The sequence below is a fragment of the Varanus komodoensis genome, unplaced genomic scaffold (assembly GCF_004798865.1).
Source record: "Varanus komodoensis strain SLA01 unplaced genomic scaffold, ASM479886v1 scaffold1, whole genome shotgun sequence".
Lineage (NCBI taxonomy): Eukaryota > Metazoa > Chordata > Lepidosauria > Squamata > Varanidae > Varanus > Varanus komodoensis.
This window is the reverse complement of record NW_025335268.1, coordinates 85,122,934-85,140,259: the sequence shown is the minus strand read 5'-3', so window position 1 is coordinate 85,140,259 and position 17,326 is coordinate 85,122,934. Positions and strand designations below refer to the sequence as shown.

At 40.9% G+C, this 17,326-nt stretch overlaps 1 protein-coding gene across 1 annotated transcript in view; it reads left to right on the top strand.

Annotated features, from left to right (window-relative positions):
• GABRG3 (gamma-aminobutyric acid type A receptor subunit gamma3) overlaps nt 1-17,326 on the top strand; it is a 325,098-nt gene that overhangs the window by 157,056 nt on the left and 150,716 nt on the right. Inside the window, exons 4-5 of the mRNA XM_044449822.1 lie at nt 11,274-11,497; nt 14,561-14,643. Coding sequence (XP_044305757.1) covers nt 11,274-11,497; nt 14,561-14,643 — 307 coding nt within the window. The remainder of the gene's footprint in view (nt 1-11,273; nt 11,498-14,560; nt 14,644-17,326) is intronic.

Sequence of the window (17,326 nt, the reverse complement as noted above, 5' to 3'; positions counted from 1 at the left end):
GACAAATAACTTCATCAATGGAATGTGGGGAGTACATGAATAAACAATCAAGTAAGAAAATGATAAAGTTAAGACTGGACACACACCATTAACTCAGATCTCTTGTGCATCTATTCTGCAGTGCTATTAAATCTTGACTGCTAATCTCAAATAATGCATCCAATAATTCAATATATTGTTACTGTTCTCAGGATATAGAAATATGTAACAGAAATTCCCCCCATTTTTTCTAACACACATTTCTTTAATCATCTTGGCATTGGTGTTGAGGAGTTCAGGATAATCATGCACTTTAATAATATGCTGTGCTACCTACATCTCTTTCTTTCAGAGGACAATTTTGGCGTGGCTGAGTGAGCTTTATGTGCAAATTAGCTGGTGAATCTGAGAACACTGACATCAACACCCACAAAAGACAAAAATATCACAGCTTGGAATCCAAACCTGCAGCAACTTAATAAAGGTTGTGAACAACCAGCACAGTTCAGATAAGCAGAAGTGATAAAAATCAGACAATTGTACCTGTAATGGAAATGTTGCAGCCAAACTGATTAGAAATAGTTATCATAAGATGAATACTTATATATAAACCCAATCAAATCTTAGGTAGAGAAGCAATCAAGGACATAGCAGATACATTAAATTGTGTTTTGAAAGCAGAGAACTGACTCTTTGTCATTCCAGAGATAAACACAGTTATAGGAGTGTATAAAATTTTCTAATAAGCTCTGAAGCCAAGGCCATAATAGAAAGTAGTGTTTATTATTATTATTATTATTATTATTATTATTATTATTATTATTATTATAACATTTCTATGCCGCCCCTTGCCGAAACCTCGGGGCGGCTTACAACATGATAAAATACATTGAAATACAATAGTACATAATAAATTACCATTAAATATAACAATACAAAAAATACATTGATTTACAAATACAAAATTAAAATTATCAGTATAAAATAAAAATATAGGAGGAGAAAGAGAAGGAAGAAGAAGTTGCCCAGGCCAGATCATATGTTTTAACAATTGAAATGATGTTTAAATAAAAAGGTCATATTAGAATGTCTTTATTTGTAGATGTGTATTTCTCTTTTAGATACCAATAAACATAAAAGCAATTCTCTTATTCAGATTTCAAGGCCATTTCCACCCATAGGAACTTAGGAAAGATAGCTGAAAATTAGAGCATTGTCATCATCATCAGACAAGTATGGATTAGTCAAATAGTCCTTTATCACTGGAGGGCTTATATAGAAACACCAGCAGAAATGCTGAAGTTGTTCACTACTTTCTCCACATTTGAAAAAGAGAGTGTGGATGATTCTGGAATGGAACAGAAACTTTAAGTAGTATCCAATTGTGCCCATGCACCTTCTGGACCTTTGCCGATCGAGCACAAACCAGTAAGGGCTGAACCTACTTCAGGTGTGTTATTTCCTCGTGTAACAATGAATTCACCCATGCAAGCTTGGACAAGAGTTCTGGAGACATAAGCTTCTGGGCATGTGCAATATCAATGTGCATCCCGGGAGCTGTAGTCTGGAAACATACAATGGCTGTGTTTGCATGACAAGCAACACCATGTGGTTACCATGGCTCAGTTTTTTTACCATGATTTACCTGACACTCAAGTGGTTTCTACTTTATCATGGTTTGCATCCTCCCCTGCTCTGTTCTTTCACTGTAGGCATCAGTCCTTGTACCTGAAATTCAGTCCCAAACGGCACTTCTCTTTGCCTATGTAGCCTGCCTTCTCCTCATTGCTCCACACATAGATGCTGGATGACTGAAGCAGGTCTTGAAGTTGCCAGTCTTTCGGAAGTGTTTTCAGTAGTTGCATCCTCAAACCATGGAAATTATGCTCCTCAGTTTGTATTTATTTATTATTAAACATATATTCCACAACCAATAACCCAAAAGGGCTCTCTAGGCAGATTACAAACCAACAAAGTAAAACCAATAAAACCAAATATACCAATAAAATAGTAAAGAAAATATACATATACAATATGTATACAAATATACAATATACATATACAATATGTATACAAAATATACAATATACATAAAATAACAATAAACCAACAAATAATCAAAACACACCAATAAACATTTTTTTGTTTAGTTGCAAAGTCATGCCCAACCCATCACGACCCCATGGACAACATTCCTCCAGGCTCTCCTGTCCTCCACCAACCCTCGGAGTCCACCCAAGCTCACACCCACTGCCTCTAGCCACCTCATCCTCTGCTGTCCCGTTCTCCTTTTGCTGTCAATCGTTCCCAGCAACAGGGCCAATAATCAGGTTCACAACAATATATAACATGCAACAGACAGTATGACAGGCCATAGAACAAATGGTTGCTTCTTATCTGGTTTCTATAGACCAACCTTAAGATAAAGATAAAGGTTTCCCCTTGACGTTAAGTCCAGTCATGCCTGACTCTTGGGGGTGGTGCTCATCTCTGTTTCCTAGCCGAGGGCGCCAGCGTTTGTCCACAGACAGTCTCCGTGGTCATGTGGCTGGCATGACTAAACACCGCAGTGCACGGAACGCTGTTACCTGCCCACCGAAGGGGTACCTTTTTATCTACTTGCATTTGCATGCTTTCGAACTGCAAGGTTGGCAGGAGCTGGGACAGAGTACGAGAACTCACCCCGTTGTGCCGATTCGAACCGGCAACCTTTCGATCAACCAGCCCAGCAGCACAGCAGGTGAAAAACCATGACTGGGTTTGGACAGCAAGACAAGCCAACAGTGGTAATAAACTACTGTGGCTTGTTGTGTTGTCGGAACCCAGCCAATGTAACATGCCTTGCATCACCGCATTATGCGCTCCCTTCCATATGATGCTTTCAGGCGGCCTGCTGAGTTGTTTCTTGCTACCTGTCACTCATTGCCAGAGAAAAGAGTTTTCCTCCTCACAGAACCAAAGCTGAAAACCATGAGAGAAACAGTGGTGTGAGCACCTGCTCATTCAAGAGTCAAACCAACCACTTCAGCATATGTGCAAAAATGTCATGACTTACGATACAATGTCACAATTATTACAGACTTAATAGCAAATTCATAAAATGCCAGCCCAGGTTCATAAAAAAACTGACAAAAATTATGAATTGGTGGAGACTGACCAGCACGTTGACTAATCAAATTTGGTGTTGTCACTAAAATATAGCTGGAGACAAAAAGAATCCCTGATTTTCAAAACTGGTTGGGTCACTGGAATTGTGTTGCTGGCTCCCAATCCAGAGAGGGCTACTCTAGTTTTTTCCATGGTATAAAGCCAGAATTTCACTCAGTTGGTTTACTTCCTTCCAGCATTTACTCCTAAGTCTAAGTCTGATGTGGATTGTGAATGCAATTAGTGTGCTGGATTCTTAAAATATATTCACTCAGCTGTGGGGAAGATGAGTAGCAGTGAGACAAAACAGATGGAGAGCAAGGGTTAATACCTCCGCCCCCCAAATCCTAATGAAAATTACTACTGTGAAGCTGCTATTTGTCTGTGAAGCAGAAATGGTGCATCCGCTGAGTAACTGAATACAACATATGGGTCAGGGGGAAGAAGGTGTAAGATGGTGATCCTCAGTAAAGGAATAGAGTGCCCTTACAGTAATAGTCAGGGTTGGCTTCCACAGATGCCCAAGTCCCTTTCCCTGTGCCCCCTCCCCTGCCTGCCATCCTATTTGCGGATTGGGATTTTCCCAGCTTTTGGATTTATTTCCCTATTCCACAAGGTTGAAATTCCCCTCCTAGCACAAAGAGGGGAATTTCAGCCTTGTGGAACAGGGAAATAAAATGTTACCAGGAGTAAGAGCTTTAACCTAACAATTCTAAGTATTATTGGTATTTTGTGTATTTTGGTTCCACACAGTCAACGTGTATTTTCAAGAATATTTTCCCAAATATGTGCACTTTTCTCCTGTTTATTAAATATAGTTGAGTGCATTTTTCAAAGCTGCCTATTTTTACATACATTTTCTTGCTGTTAAACACTCTTTTGTTTTCGGACATGCCTGTTACAGAAAGACAGTCTGCAAGTGGTTCTCTAAGATCAGATTTGACCCTTGGACTGAAAAGGATACTTGCCTTAGAGGAATAGTGGGATATAAATGGTCCTAAATAAGTAACATGCTGTAGCACTCATGTACCATTCATCTGTGGAATATTTGGTAGGTGTTGGCTTTTGAAAGTTGTGGCTTGGGCAATTTAGGAAAACAACACTTGTTTAGGGATTTTGAAAAGCATAGCTTTTAAATGCCATCTGGAACAGCTGTAAAGAATTTACAGGGCAAAGGCAAGGTGAGTGCACTGATTCAGTAAAATGGGGTAACCGGCTGGAAAATAAGAAGATGCAGTGTGAATCAAACAATAGTTTGGGATTTTCTTGTACACAGACAGAGTCTGCCTGAAATGAATTACCAATAAAACCACAGTGAGTGCAGTGGTGAATGAATTTTCAAGAGCCAGAAGAACTCTCCAAGACCACAAATAATTTCTTGTGACTTATCATGGGTAAGAAACAGAGATATGCAAATCAGCAAAATTTGACATACATATTTTATGATATAATTCGTATTTTATTTTATAATAAAATACATTTTAAGTATTCTTTATCCTAATATATGTATTTTTGTATGCATTTTTTATTGGCGATCTCCCCAGGAAAAATGGGAAGTGTGCCAATGTTGAAGGTTAGCTGAGTTGCAGCTCACGTAGTAGTTTCAAAGTGGAAAATTAGGTAACTGAATGAATTTTCCTGGTTTATACCTTGTGCATGAAGTGCTTAAATATTTAATCACAAACACAGAAAATGATCAAAGGGATGGAAATATGCTTTACAACTTTGCTTTATATCTATGTGTCGGTGATGAATGGATGGATGAATGATAGAACTGATTCTGCAAATTTTGACACAACCCTATCCACAATGCAAGTTTAGAAAGTAAAAAGATCTATACCACTCAACATAGTATTGCTTCAATGGTTTAACCTGGAGGCCATTTAGAATTCATACAGATAAACGTAACAGTTGTCCATGGTACTATTTCACTTGAAAGGAACAATTACTTCCATTGTTGCAGAGGGGGGCTCAAAGAGCAAATACACAGTTATACATTTCTATAGCTGACGGTGAAACCAAAAGCCATTGTGCCAAAAGCCATTTGAAACTCTTCCACTGAAGGTTCATGTTTAGACAGGAAAAAGTCCTACACTCCTGGGAGTTGTAGAATAAATGTGCATAGGATTTCAGTCTAAGTGCATTTGAGCTTAATTTGGATCTATTGGATCTCTTTGCTGGCTTTTATCACCTTCTTGCATTTTCATGGAATTCGTAGTGTTCTACTTCAGGTCCCTTCCTTAGCTCTTCTGAGGATTACAATCACTGATACTGACTTTATTAAAAGACTTCTGTTAGGAGGTGTTGCCTGTCCGTGATTAGATGCTCTAATATTCAAGTCTCTCAAAGGAGCAGAATTGCTGTTGCAAGATTTTAATATATTTCCAGTGTAGCTCTCATTCGTGACAACAGGTGTTATGCTTTAATCACTGGCTTTAATTTGATTTTTATTCATCCTTATAATTCTGTTTGACTTACCATTTGCTATGTTTCAGTCTGTATATGAAATTGCCCCCTCTCCACCCCCCAACGCAGAACTCCTTGTATTGTGAGCTGCTTCGGTTTGAACTGCAAATTGTCACTGCATGCTTATTGCCAAATCGAATAAATCAGTGGAATAAAGTTTTTAATGCTAATATGATAGGAGAAAAATATTCCCCAAATAATTAGTCTGACAAGCACCTACTGGTCCAGACCCAGGCACCTAAATCCTCAGACAGAGGACACTGTGGCCAGAGCCAGTGCAAGGCACAAGATGAGATGCATACATAAAGTTCAGGAATGGCGAACCTCAGGCTCAGAGGTCAGTTCAGCCCCCTGGGCTTCTCCAGATGGCCCCATCCTTTCCTCTGACCTCATCCCCTTCCCCACCCACCAACTCCTCATTGTTTCCTAGCTTGTGTGCAGTTCTTTCCCATTCTGAAAGAGTGAAATGCCTCTCCTCTGGCTTAGTTAGTAGTACTTACAGGCTTAAGCTACAAAATGCTGATACGTTTCTGCTCTGCCCCTTTTTCCCTCCAGGAGCTTCCACCACTGGAATGCAGCCTCTGATAGCTTCTTCAAAATGGAATTTGGAGCTCAGACACTGAAAGAGGACAAACAGTGTTGTTTTAGGGTGACCGGACTAGGGCTGCACATAACCTTTGCAGACAATTGCTTTTTCTGCATTTGTGAGACCTTGGGTGGGAGACAAAACCTCTCCTGAAGGTTGGGGAGGGTGTGTGCTTGGGAGCAAAACCTTAAGCAGGGGGAATTCTTACATGCTGAATTATAAGGGGATCTTTTTTAAAAGCTCTTTCCTCCACTTTAAGAAATTTGCTACTGAAACTCTCTTGTAAACTGGGGATGGCTCTTCTCTGGGGAAGGAGTTGTGCCTTTCAGTGTTACTGTTGAACATAACACTCAAAGGGCACAATGGATTTTGGGGGCATTTGGTACAAAATGAACCCTACTTAGAGCTCCCACTGAACTGAGGCTTCAAGTTTATTCTCGGTGTTGTGACACAGTAGTGTGACAGATGCCCAAGTGGAAAGTGTTGACAGCCTTGAACCATTTCTTTGTGGAAGGGGCAGGATATAAATGAATGAAAGAAAGGAACATTAATTCCCTATATTCCAAGGTATCTACAGGATGTGGAACAGCTCAATGGCTCAAAGGCTGGACACAGGATGGGTCAAAGCAAAATGCATCATAGCCTGGTTCAGCAGTGCAAATGAAAACTCTTGCCTACATCTAGTCAGCTGTGCCTAGTCATCTAGTATGATATTCAGAACAGCTGGAATTTATAGTGTGCAATATACGTGTTAGAGACTCAGCCCGTCTGAAGCCCTTGTGCAACAGGGCACCCTGTTATGAAAGAGTAGCAAAGCATTGTTATGGAAAAACTGTTGGGAGTGAGAAAGATGACTGCTTCGGGCACACTCTCTCAAAGGCTGCTGGCAGGGCTTCAGAAGAATCAGAAGGAGACTGAGCAGGGGGAACAGGGCTGGGAGTAAGGACCATCCTGAGCACTCAGGTAAGTGGAGATGCTTATGGAAAGGCCAGATGTTCCAGGCGGGCAGGCAGTCTCTGGGGATAAGCAAGATGTATAGTTGGTGGGAGAGGACTTGGAGCAGGCGCGTTTCTCAGGCACCACTGAGGCAGCCCTGGTTCTCGATCCCAAGGGACTTCAACAGCAGAGGAGGGCTGCCCAAGTAGAGGCCTGGCGTGCAGCAAGGATGTGTGCTCATTTCCAGAAGGCTCCTCCCAAAGGGGTGGGGCCCAGGTATGCACATAAGGAGAATTGCTGGAGTGGATGCTAGATGTGGTTCAGCAAACCACTCTCTGCATGCTCAGAGATGCATTGTGGGTGTTTTGTGCTTTTGAACAATAAAGAGCACATTTCAAGGGAAAGGTCTGTGGCTCTGAATGTGCAAAGGAGGAACCTCAGCTTTCCCCAATCTCCTCCTCCCACTGCTATAGCAGAATTCATGTTGCAGCGACAAATATCAGACCAATGGCTACTATTAGACCAACCTGCCCTGACGGCACAATCTGACTGCAGAACACAGTCAAAGTGGTTCTGTATCCCAGTCTAAGCTGTTTCATGGACGGAAGGCCAGAAGGAAACTTGGTGCTGCCCTTTGGATCGAGTATGCGGTTACCCGAGTGTTTGTGTGCCATCACGGCCTATAGACAGGGGCAGCCACTGCAAGGTACCGCCAAATCTCGCGTGGTGATGAAAGCCGCAAAGGTGTTTGCTCCTTATGATGGGTTTTCTGGGCTGACAGTTCAGGAATGTTGCCTGGCAAGCCAAAGTTGTTCCCTCTTTGAATGGCTGGACAGTTGGGGTGACAGATAAGGTGTCCTTAACCTTCACTTATCCCCAGTTATAGACTCAGTTTGGTTGCTGTATCTGGCAAGCAGAAATGGTTAGTTCTTCAAGGTCATCATGGAGTATGTTGAACTCCGTATCTGCGTCTACGTTTTCCTTTTTCCCCAGAATGATTTCATCTGCCCTTTAAAGTGGTTTTTGCTCAAGGGCAGGCACCATCAAAGACTTAGGCATTATGCAGAGTAAATGGCACATGGCATGTAGAGTAGCGGTACCCAACAAACCTTACATTAGTCTGCAGTTTAAAAATAGAACAGTGGCTCAAAGTATTTGCATTTCTACAGGTCTCAGCACAACAAGCTGAGAGTGGAATCCATTTGCATTTCTAAGACAGGCCATGTGGTGCTTGCAGATAACTGAGAGGCAGGTTGGTGTGGTGGTTCAGAGTGTGGGACTGGGTCTCAGGCGATCTGGGTTCTAGTCCCCACTCAGCTATGGAGCCAACTTGGGTGACTTTGAGTCAGTCATAAACCCTCAGCCCAACTACCTTACAAGGTTGTTGTTATGAGGAGAATTATGCAAGCCACCTTGAGTTCCTTGGGAAGAAAAAAAAGGCAGAATACAAAGAAAATTAACTAATCTGCAGTGGCAAGGGCCAGATTGTACAATATGGAGGCAAAGCAAAACTGCATTGTGAAGAAAAAGCTGTTGTAATGTGTTACTATAGCGACTGGGGAAAGTGTTGCTGTGATAGAAGAGAGGGAGAGGGGTTACTATGGCAACAGATGGTAACTTTTGTAATTCAAGGAAGTTAGAAGCAACAGTGCTATTGCTCTAACATCAGGCAGGTAATTAGTAAAGCAGGAGAGTATATCTATAACACCTGGGCTTCCACATGTGTTTTATTGCCAGCTGTATTTTTAGAAATAAAGATATTAGATATTTAAACTGCATATTCTTTTTCATAAATCACAATCCTTATCTCTCTTCTTGGGGCTTTTACTTTATATTCATCTATTCAATTTAAAAAGCTAATTTTAGAATGCCTTTTCCTCCCATGAAGGGTCATGAAGTCATTCCTATAAATTCCTATTAAAGAACTGGAAAGTGGTTAAAATTACTTAGCATCATCATACAGATATATCACAAACACGCAAGTGCAGAGAGAGTGAGGGAGATAAAGATATACACAGAGGTGAGGTGGAGATACACTGTATGACTGAGTAATTCAGTTATAGGAAAACCATAGCAGTGAATGAATAGCATTCAAAATATTTTACACTGCACAACAGTATTTCCTGAATAGAAGAGCTGAAAAGGTTTCATAGTGCATAAGTATATGCTTCAGTATTTTCAGAAGTATGAGAAATAAACCAGCAAGCTACCCTTCCTGCCCATATACATGCTCATAAGAACATGGGCTTTTCAGTGTTCCCTGTTTTGCATGGAGACCTAGTCCTGTATGGACAGCCAATTTGCATGAGGTCAAAAACTTGGTGAGAGAGAAGCGCTGGGCTGAAGAACCCCCTTTTCTCATGGGCTTATTTTAACTCCTTTTAACAGCTTCTTCATTTTTTAATGGCTGAATAGGGCTAAGGTGAAATAGTGCTGCTGCAGTTGCTTCTATTTATTATTTTACTGCAGGCTATATTTAAAAATATCTTTAAGCAGTTTACAAGAAAAATAAATATTCTAAAAGATGTAGTAAACATTAAAATACATAATAGTTCCTAACCATTTATATAAAACATTAGTAAAAGTATTAGTACAAACCACTACAGCACCCTAGTTATAAATGTCTGAAAGGGATGGTTTAACTGGGAGTCCTGCACTGAGCAGGGGGTTGGACCTGATCACCTTCTGGCCCCTTCTGACTCCATTATTCTACAATTCTGTGAAACAGATTGGTTGGCATACTTGCTTGGAAGGGAACAGGTAAAGCAACAGATCATTACCTGCTGCCCAAAACATACTGCAGCAGGCAGCTTCTAAACCTGAGGGAAGAAGTCTTGCCATATGGTGTGTGCTACCACAAAGCTTGGATAGTAAGAGGTGGCAAGACAGCCATCTCAAATCGTTAAAGGACTGCCACACAGATGATGGAGCAATTTATTCTCAGTCTCTCCAGCAGTTAGGAGTGCCACTCCAGTGCCTTCAAATTACAAGAAAGGGGTTCCATCTAAAGAACTTTCTGATGGTGTGAGCTGCTTGTCAGTGGAATAGACAACCTCCAAAGGTGGTAACTGCTGATTTGTTAAGCTTTTTGAACAACAGCTAGCTATGTGGCTGCCTAGAAGTGATGCTTCAGACTTGGACACCCTGTGTTGTCCTCTGGAGCTACAATTCTATTATTCATCAGGTGTTATCTTTGCCTCCGCATCTGTCTCCTCTCTTTTTCTCATTCCTAAGAGGGGTATATCTCTAAGTGTGAATTGTGCAGTTGTCCACTTCTTATTGTATTATGTACCGTATTTTTCGCTCTATAAGACGCGCCTGACCATAAGACGCACCTAGTTTTTAGAGGAGGAAAACAAGAAAAAAAAATATTCTGAATCAAATGGGCACATAATCACCGGCACATTCCCCATCACTTCCCCAAGGGCTGCACATCTGACAGACTTATTGCACACACATATTCGCTCTATAAGACGCACAGACATTTCCCCTTACTTTTGAGGGGGGGAAAGTGTGTCTTATAGAGCAAAAAATATGGTAATTTGTATTTTCAGTTATTATTGTTTTTATCTATTTTAGATAATTTTATCTATTTATTTATTTTTATTTGTACTGCCATGTTATGTTTGTGATGTTATGTGAGCCACCCAGAGAGCCTTCGGGCTATGGGGCAGAGTACAAACGCAATCAATCAATCAATCAACATGATACCTACCTTGTGAATTTCATTGTGTCTTTGCTTGCAGAGGGAGGTTGGATTTGGACTGACAGATGTGGTGTCCTTAACTATCTCGTATAACAATGTAGCGATTCAGTTGGACCTCTCCAATACCAAAACATTGTGGCCAGGGGAAATGGAGCAAGTAGTACACTGCTTTTGGATCAGGGCAGAAATGAGACTTACCCTCAATTAAAAAAGTAACGTGGCTTGCAAGGCGGCCGCTACTGTAGCCAGTTCCTACACCATTTTCAGGATTTGTAGATCTGCCTCTGTTGTGTATTGATACATTTCTGGCCTCAATGAACCCAAGAGAAGTGTCTTGACTCTTTATTTCCTGGTACAAATAATTATTTTAAATGAAATGTGAAGATTTTTACAGGTGCATGGTCTAGCTTTGGTAAATTGTAAATATTTCATTTTGATCTTCTTTGACTACAGGAATACCAAATTGATATATTTTTTGCACAGACGTGGACTGACAGCCGTCTTCGTTTTAACAGCACCATGAAAAAAAGTCTCACCCTCAACAGCAATATGGTTGGTTTAATTTGGATCCCAGACACGATCTTCAGGAATTCTAAAACTGCAGAAGCACATTGGATTACAACACCCAATCAGCTTCTGAGAATATGGAATGATGGAAAAATCTTGTATACATTAAGGTAAGAAGTAAGCATTTGTGCCTATCAATAAGTGAAGATTTATGCACATTATACTACAAGTTCTTTGCATGTTCTTTCAACTTTATAAAATAACACTTAGAGACCAAGAAGTCTCAGCTCAAAGATCTTGACCCAGATCTGAAATATGTTGGTCTCTTCAGCCAAGCTGATTCTCTAGCATTATTTCATTGTGTACAGAATGACTTCTGCTGATCTACCATACCATCCTCTTCAGTTGTCAAGTAGGGACAGGTTTTGCTATTCTACTTATAAACTGGAATCACACTGAAAAAGAAGCAAAACAAAAGAAAAGAGACAGGTAGCATTCTGACAGGTGTAGCATTCTGGTATTCACATGCACACTCTTAAAATTCTTCAAGAGCAGAAAAAAATCCTTTGTACAGGAAGATTATTAGAGACTCTTTAGATGCTGTTTTAACAACTGCATTAAATAATATCTGTCTCTGGTTTAAATATTTGGTCTGACTATTCTAAAAGTATGTGGTTTGCAACAGTTTAAAAAAAAAATTTGTGGACTGGAAGAGGTTAGAGGTTGAAGAGCAGAATAAACATGCATGCAGTTAAATAAAGATAGTTAAAGCTTTTTAATTGATCCAGGACTATCATAATGTTGCACAACCAGCTAACATAGCTTGCATGCTTTTCTTCTTCCACCCACTCAGTCTTTCAGCTCTGGACCTTACTTTGGTTAGCACTGTATTTGCAACACAACATTGGTAACTATTATGGTTGTGTGATGGTAGGAAATCTACCATCATTTGAGATGAATGTTTCTCCTGCCTGCTTCTAACTCAATAATCGGAAGTAAGCTGAGTTGAGGGGCTTTCATTGACTTCCATCTCCAAGACAGGCATTTTCAAAAAATGTCAAGGGAACTTGTGCAGTTCAATGATTTCTGCAAATTAGAGGCAGGAAACTACCCTACTCTAGAAAATTTGATTTCTGCAAATTTTGCTAGAGAAGCATCATTTGCAGCTTCCAATTTGTACAAATCATGCCTGCCCAATTTGCCCAAATCACACACAAGGAAAAATCCATTAGTTTCTTTTTCCTTTGATATTTATTATTTATTAATTTATTTCAATTGTACTGCCCCCTGGCTGATTCTATCTGGGTAGTTTAAAACAATGTATAAAATAAAATGATAAATTGTTTAAATAAATAACAAAAATACAAATAACATAAAACCATGTTAAACAAACTTAAAATGATTTTAATATAGCTTAAAATATAGTAAAAATACTATTAAAAGACCCAGCAAGAAATAGATTCAGGCCCCTGGCTACCAAGGAGATCTTTAAAGGACTCCCCACTGAGGGCTGCTTTGACCTGGCAGATCTGGTGCCAGGCAGGCTGCAGCAGGAAGTGTGTTCCAAAGAGTTTTTGTGGGGGGCACAGAAAAGGTTCTCCCCTAGCTGCTACCCCCTGAGCCTCTCATGGGATTGGCACATGGAGGAAGTGCTACCTGGATATCTACTACCTGGATATCTGGGTAGATTGCTGTAGTTGGAATCAGTAGCACAGAAGCAGGGGTCAGGACAGAAAGCAGGATCGAGGGCTAGGCTGAATAGAACTGAGAACCTGTGCTAATCTAGCAACTAGCAGAATTCAAACAGGAGCTTAGACAGCCTTGTTTCCCAGACTTACCAAAGCCCACCTCCAGCCAGTTAACCATCTTCAGCTATTTCCTGTTCCCAAGAACTCCCTTACTTCTGAAAAGGCCCATGCTTTAGCAGAAGCCCCTTACTCTTGAGAAACCTGGTTCTTCTGGGCCCCAAGGCATATTTTAGTTGACAGTTGGCTGCCTGTGTCTGCATCTTTTGATATCAGGGATCCTGGGGCTGGAAGTCAGTTCAGCCTCCCCCATGAAGGGGCAGCTGCCTCAGGTAAGTCAGGGAACCTGTCTAATAGGGGTGGATGAGAAATATATTTCAATTAGCTTTTGACCAGAACAGATTCAACTTTACCTCCTGGACCCAAATGAAGACCTAAATACAATATACAATGTGAAGTCTGTACATTTCCAAGCTTGTGCCTTGGAAAAAGAAATAATGCATCTGAAAAATGCATACACTTAACAATGCACATTCAAATGCACATTTGAAAAATGTGCACACATTGTAGTCAGGGGGGAAAAAAACCTCACACAGTGTATACATTTGAGAAATTTCCATTTGGAAAAAGCACCAGAGCTCACAAGCTGATGCAGACAAAATCCGGAATGACCTTCAAGGTAGAAGTTTTAAAACTTGAGTTTTACTGATTTCCATATTTTGACCATCCACAGATCCCCCAAGGCTCACTGTAGCCTCTCTAGGAATGTTGGATTTGGCTGCACTAGTGCTGGAATAAGGAAACTCACTGGGCCTTTTGTACTTTGAGACAGCAGGCTCTTCATCTTGGATCTGGGTTGGGCTCAACACCCATAGAGGCCCGGTTTACACCTCTTCTGTCCTTCAATCACGCATCAGTCTGGTGGCTCTATCATACATTTTCTTTCTGGTCATGGTGGAGGGAAAGGGCACACCAGCTGTTCCTCCACCATGTGGAGTTCTTTCACTGCCACATATGAACCAGGACTGTGCCTAAAATGATGTACACCAATAAATAGATGTGCCTAAAATGATGTACACCAATAAATAGATATGTTCTTCCTGAAGCTACCCCACAATCAACCTTAAATAAGAGAGCCAGTGTGGTGTGGTGGTTAAGAGCATGGGACTGGGACTCAGACGATCCGGGTTCTAGTCCCTGCTCAGCCATGGAGCCAACTGGGTGGCTTTGGGCCAGTCACAGACTCTCAGCCCAACCTACCTCACAGGGCTGTTGTTGTGGGGATAAGATGGAGGAGGAGAATTATGTAAGCTGCCTTGAGCCCTTTGTAGGAAAAAGGCAGGCTATAAATCGAAAAATAAATAAATAAAATAAACATTTCTAATAGTTTCCCAATTAAACCTTGGAAATGCCCTCCTGTTACTCAATATTTTCATTTTTAACTTATCATCATATGGACACAGTAATGGCTCCCTGGTTTCCCTCCAGGCTTACCATCAATGCTGAATGCCAGCTGCAGCTACATAATTTCCCAATGGATAAGCATTCCTGCCCGCTGATATTCTCCAGCTGTAAGTAATCGCCTTGGTGCATATCTACTATCTCCAAAACTTTGCATAAAGACATGAATTTGCTTCTCATTTTGACAGGTGGTTACAATGGCACTGGATTAAGGCCTTGCTAGATGTGTGTTTTCTCTCTCTGCATTTTTGGCAGAAGGATTCCATCCCACAGCATTATGTCAAAAGGGGTAAACAATTAATGTGTGACTTCAGTTGTGGCTGAGCCAAGAACGAAGCTCAGGGTCCACAAGACATACCATAAAAGACAATCCTCCATCCCAGATAGGGGGGTGTTGTGACATGCAGAGTGAATACAATGTGCTCAGTGGTTTATGACAAATCACAGCTCCAATGCATGACTCTAAGCTATACAGCATCATTAGGCAAATGGTGTTTTCCTTTTACGGGTCGCATGCTTACCAGTGCCAATTAGGTGGTTGTGTGTATGTGTACATGAGCATGCATGTGTACGCACATCAACAAGTCATGGCATTATCAAGAGAGCATGCTGGCAACTTTCCTGCCAACAGGGACAAGTGATGGCATATCTTCATTAACATGTAGCCTCTGCTCTGGAATGCAAATACAAATATTATCCAAACCTACTTAGCCATGTTTCAAATGTTGGCATGACACTGTGTTTACTGTATCTATTTCTTATGTGACAAAGTATTTTTTAGCCTTGGTGATATGAATAAAGGACCCTTTCAGAGCCTTTGCAATGCGATAACAATGCTGTAAAGGTGTCCTCTGCAGTGCAGCAATCCAGACTCGTTTCAATTTGCCATGTGGAGGAGCTTGTCTTGGTGGATGACAGAAGCCCATGTGGGTCTAACTTAAGGGATTACTTCTGGGTGATTTAGCCTATGCAGTGAGGTACATGATCCTGGGAAAGTTAGCAGAGACACAGTGTTACTAGGGATGGGCAAAAGTGCTATGTTAGACTTCCTGGAGGTTCTCTGATATCTTACTCAAAGCCTTTTTGTCTCATTTGTGTTCCTGAATGTGAAGAGCTTCCCTCTCACTTCCCACCCCCCTGCTCTGGAAAAAACACTGTGCATTTTTAGATAAGAAAATAATGCAGGTTTAAAAGTGAGACTTTTTCCTGACTGAAAATGTGAATCCTGCCCCCTCCCCCTTCCAGGCTAAAGATTGAAAATGTAGATGGTGGGGTAGGGTGGGGAATTACACAAATGCACAGGTTTAGATGAACATATGCATGCAAATGTCCTTTTTTAAATACAAGTGCAAGTTTATGAAATTACAGACACCTCCCAAGAATTGTATTCTTGGTGATGTTCATGTTCAGGGTTCTGAATGGGACAAGTTTGTGTTATTTCTGAATGGGAAAAGAATTTTCCCATATCTCTAATTGTGGTCAGAGACCAACCTGGGGCCTGGGCTTCTGCTGCAGTACTGTGAATAATCTGGGACACCCATACAGGAATTCCTCCCTGAATACTTTCTGTGCTGTCAACTGGGTGTCATCATTACAAATAATGGACAAAATTTATTGAGGAGTCCTACATCAGCCTGGTTCTATTCTCATGCAACTCCCATTCCTTTCAAAAGGGCTTGTGCAGAAGAACTTCCAGGAGGATTGTATCCCACATGTATAAAGAGCTGGCACTCTAAAATTTGTACTAAAATCTCAACAAGCATTCAGAATGGACACTGAATTAAATAAGTCTACCAGCTTTATCGGTTTCATTTCTAGCATAGGTGCATCAGTTCTAATCCAGATTTTAAAAGCACCTTCAATCACACTAGGGTTCCAATCTAAACCTGAACCTACTTTGTGGGGCGGGGGGGGGCATATAGAGACTTTGCTGTAAGACCAGGGCTGGGAAATTTGTAGCTCTCCTTATATTGTCCCAGTTTAGCAAAGGGTGTGCTAAGAAAGGACTTGAAGGCAACACATATGAAGCATCCAGACACAAATTTAATGTCCTCTTTGACCTACAGTCTTAATGTTTTCAAAATTAATTGCATTGTTAGAAGCATACATGACAATGGTAAGTCTTTCAACCATGTACCCACAAAGAGGCTGCCATTCCAGCTTACCATTGGACTTAACAGTCGAAAACGTCCTGGGGCAAGAAGAAACAGCTGGTGCAGTGGCAGCTATTTTTGTATCTTGCGGAAGGTCTTTTCTTTTGGTCTTCCTAAAGGACAAAAAATGTTCAGCTCTGTGGTCAGTACTGCTCTGAAACTATGGCAGTAGTTGTAGATGAGAAATGATCCAGTTCAAAATAGAAGGTCATTATGGTCACTAAATTATATCACCCATAGCTTTAAACTAAACAAGAAATTCTGATATTTAATCTCTCTCGCTCACTCCCAACCTCAGTGTGAGTTTGTGTGTGTGCGCACGAGAGAGAGAGTGAGGGGGGTGGCAGGGGAACACTAAGGGAGCACCAAAGTTCAGTAAAATGCCTCTTAGTGTGTTGTAAATCACAGTAATGCAAATAATATTCAGAAAGCCCTTCAAATGACCATTGCTTGTCTTATGAGCACTGCTCAAAGCCAACAAGATGTTTGTCATAAAGGCTCCTATATTCAATAAACACTGCAGTATCATCTGAATGAGGAAAAGTATAAATCTGTATGTTTTAAATCTCTGATTCAAACATTTCTTGTTCAGATCTTTCTTTCTTTCTTTCTTTCTTTCTTTCTTTCTTTCTTTCTTTCT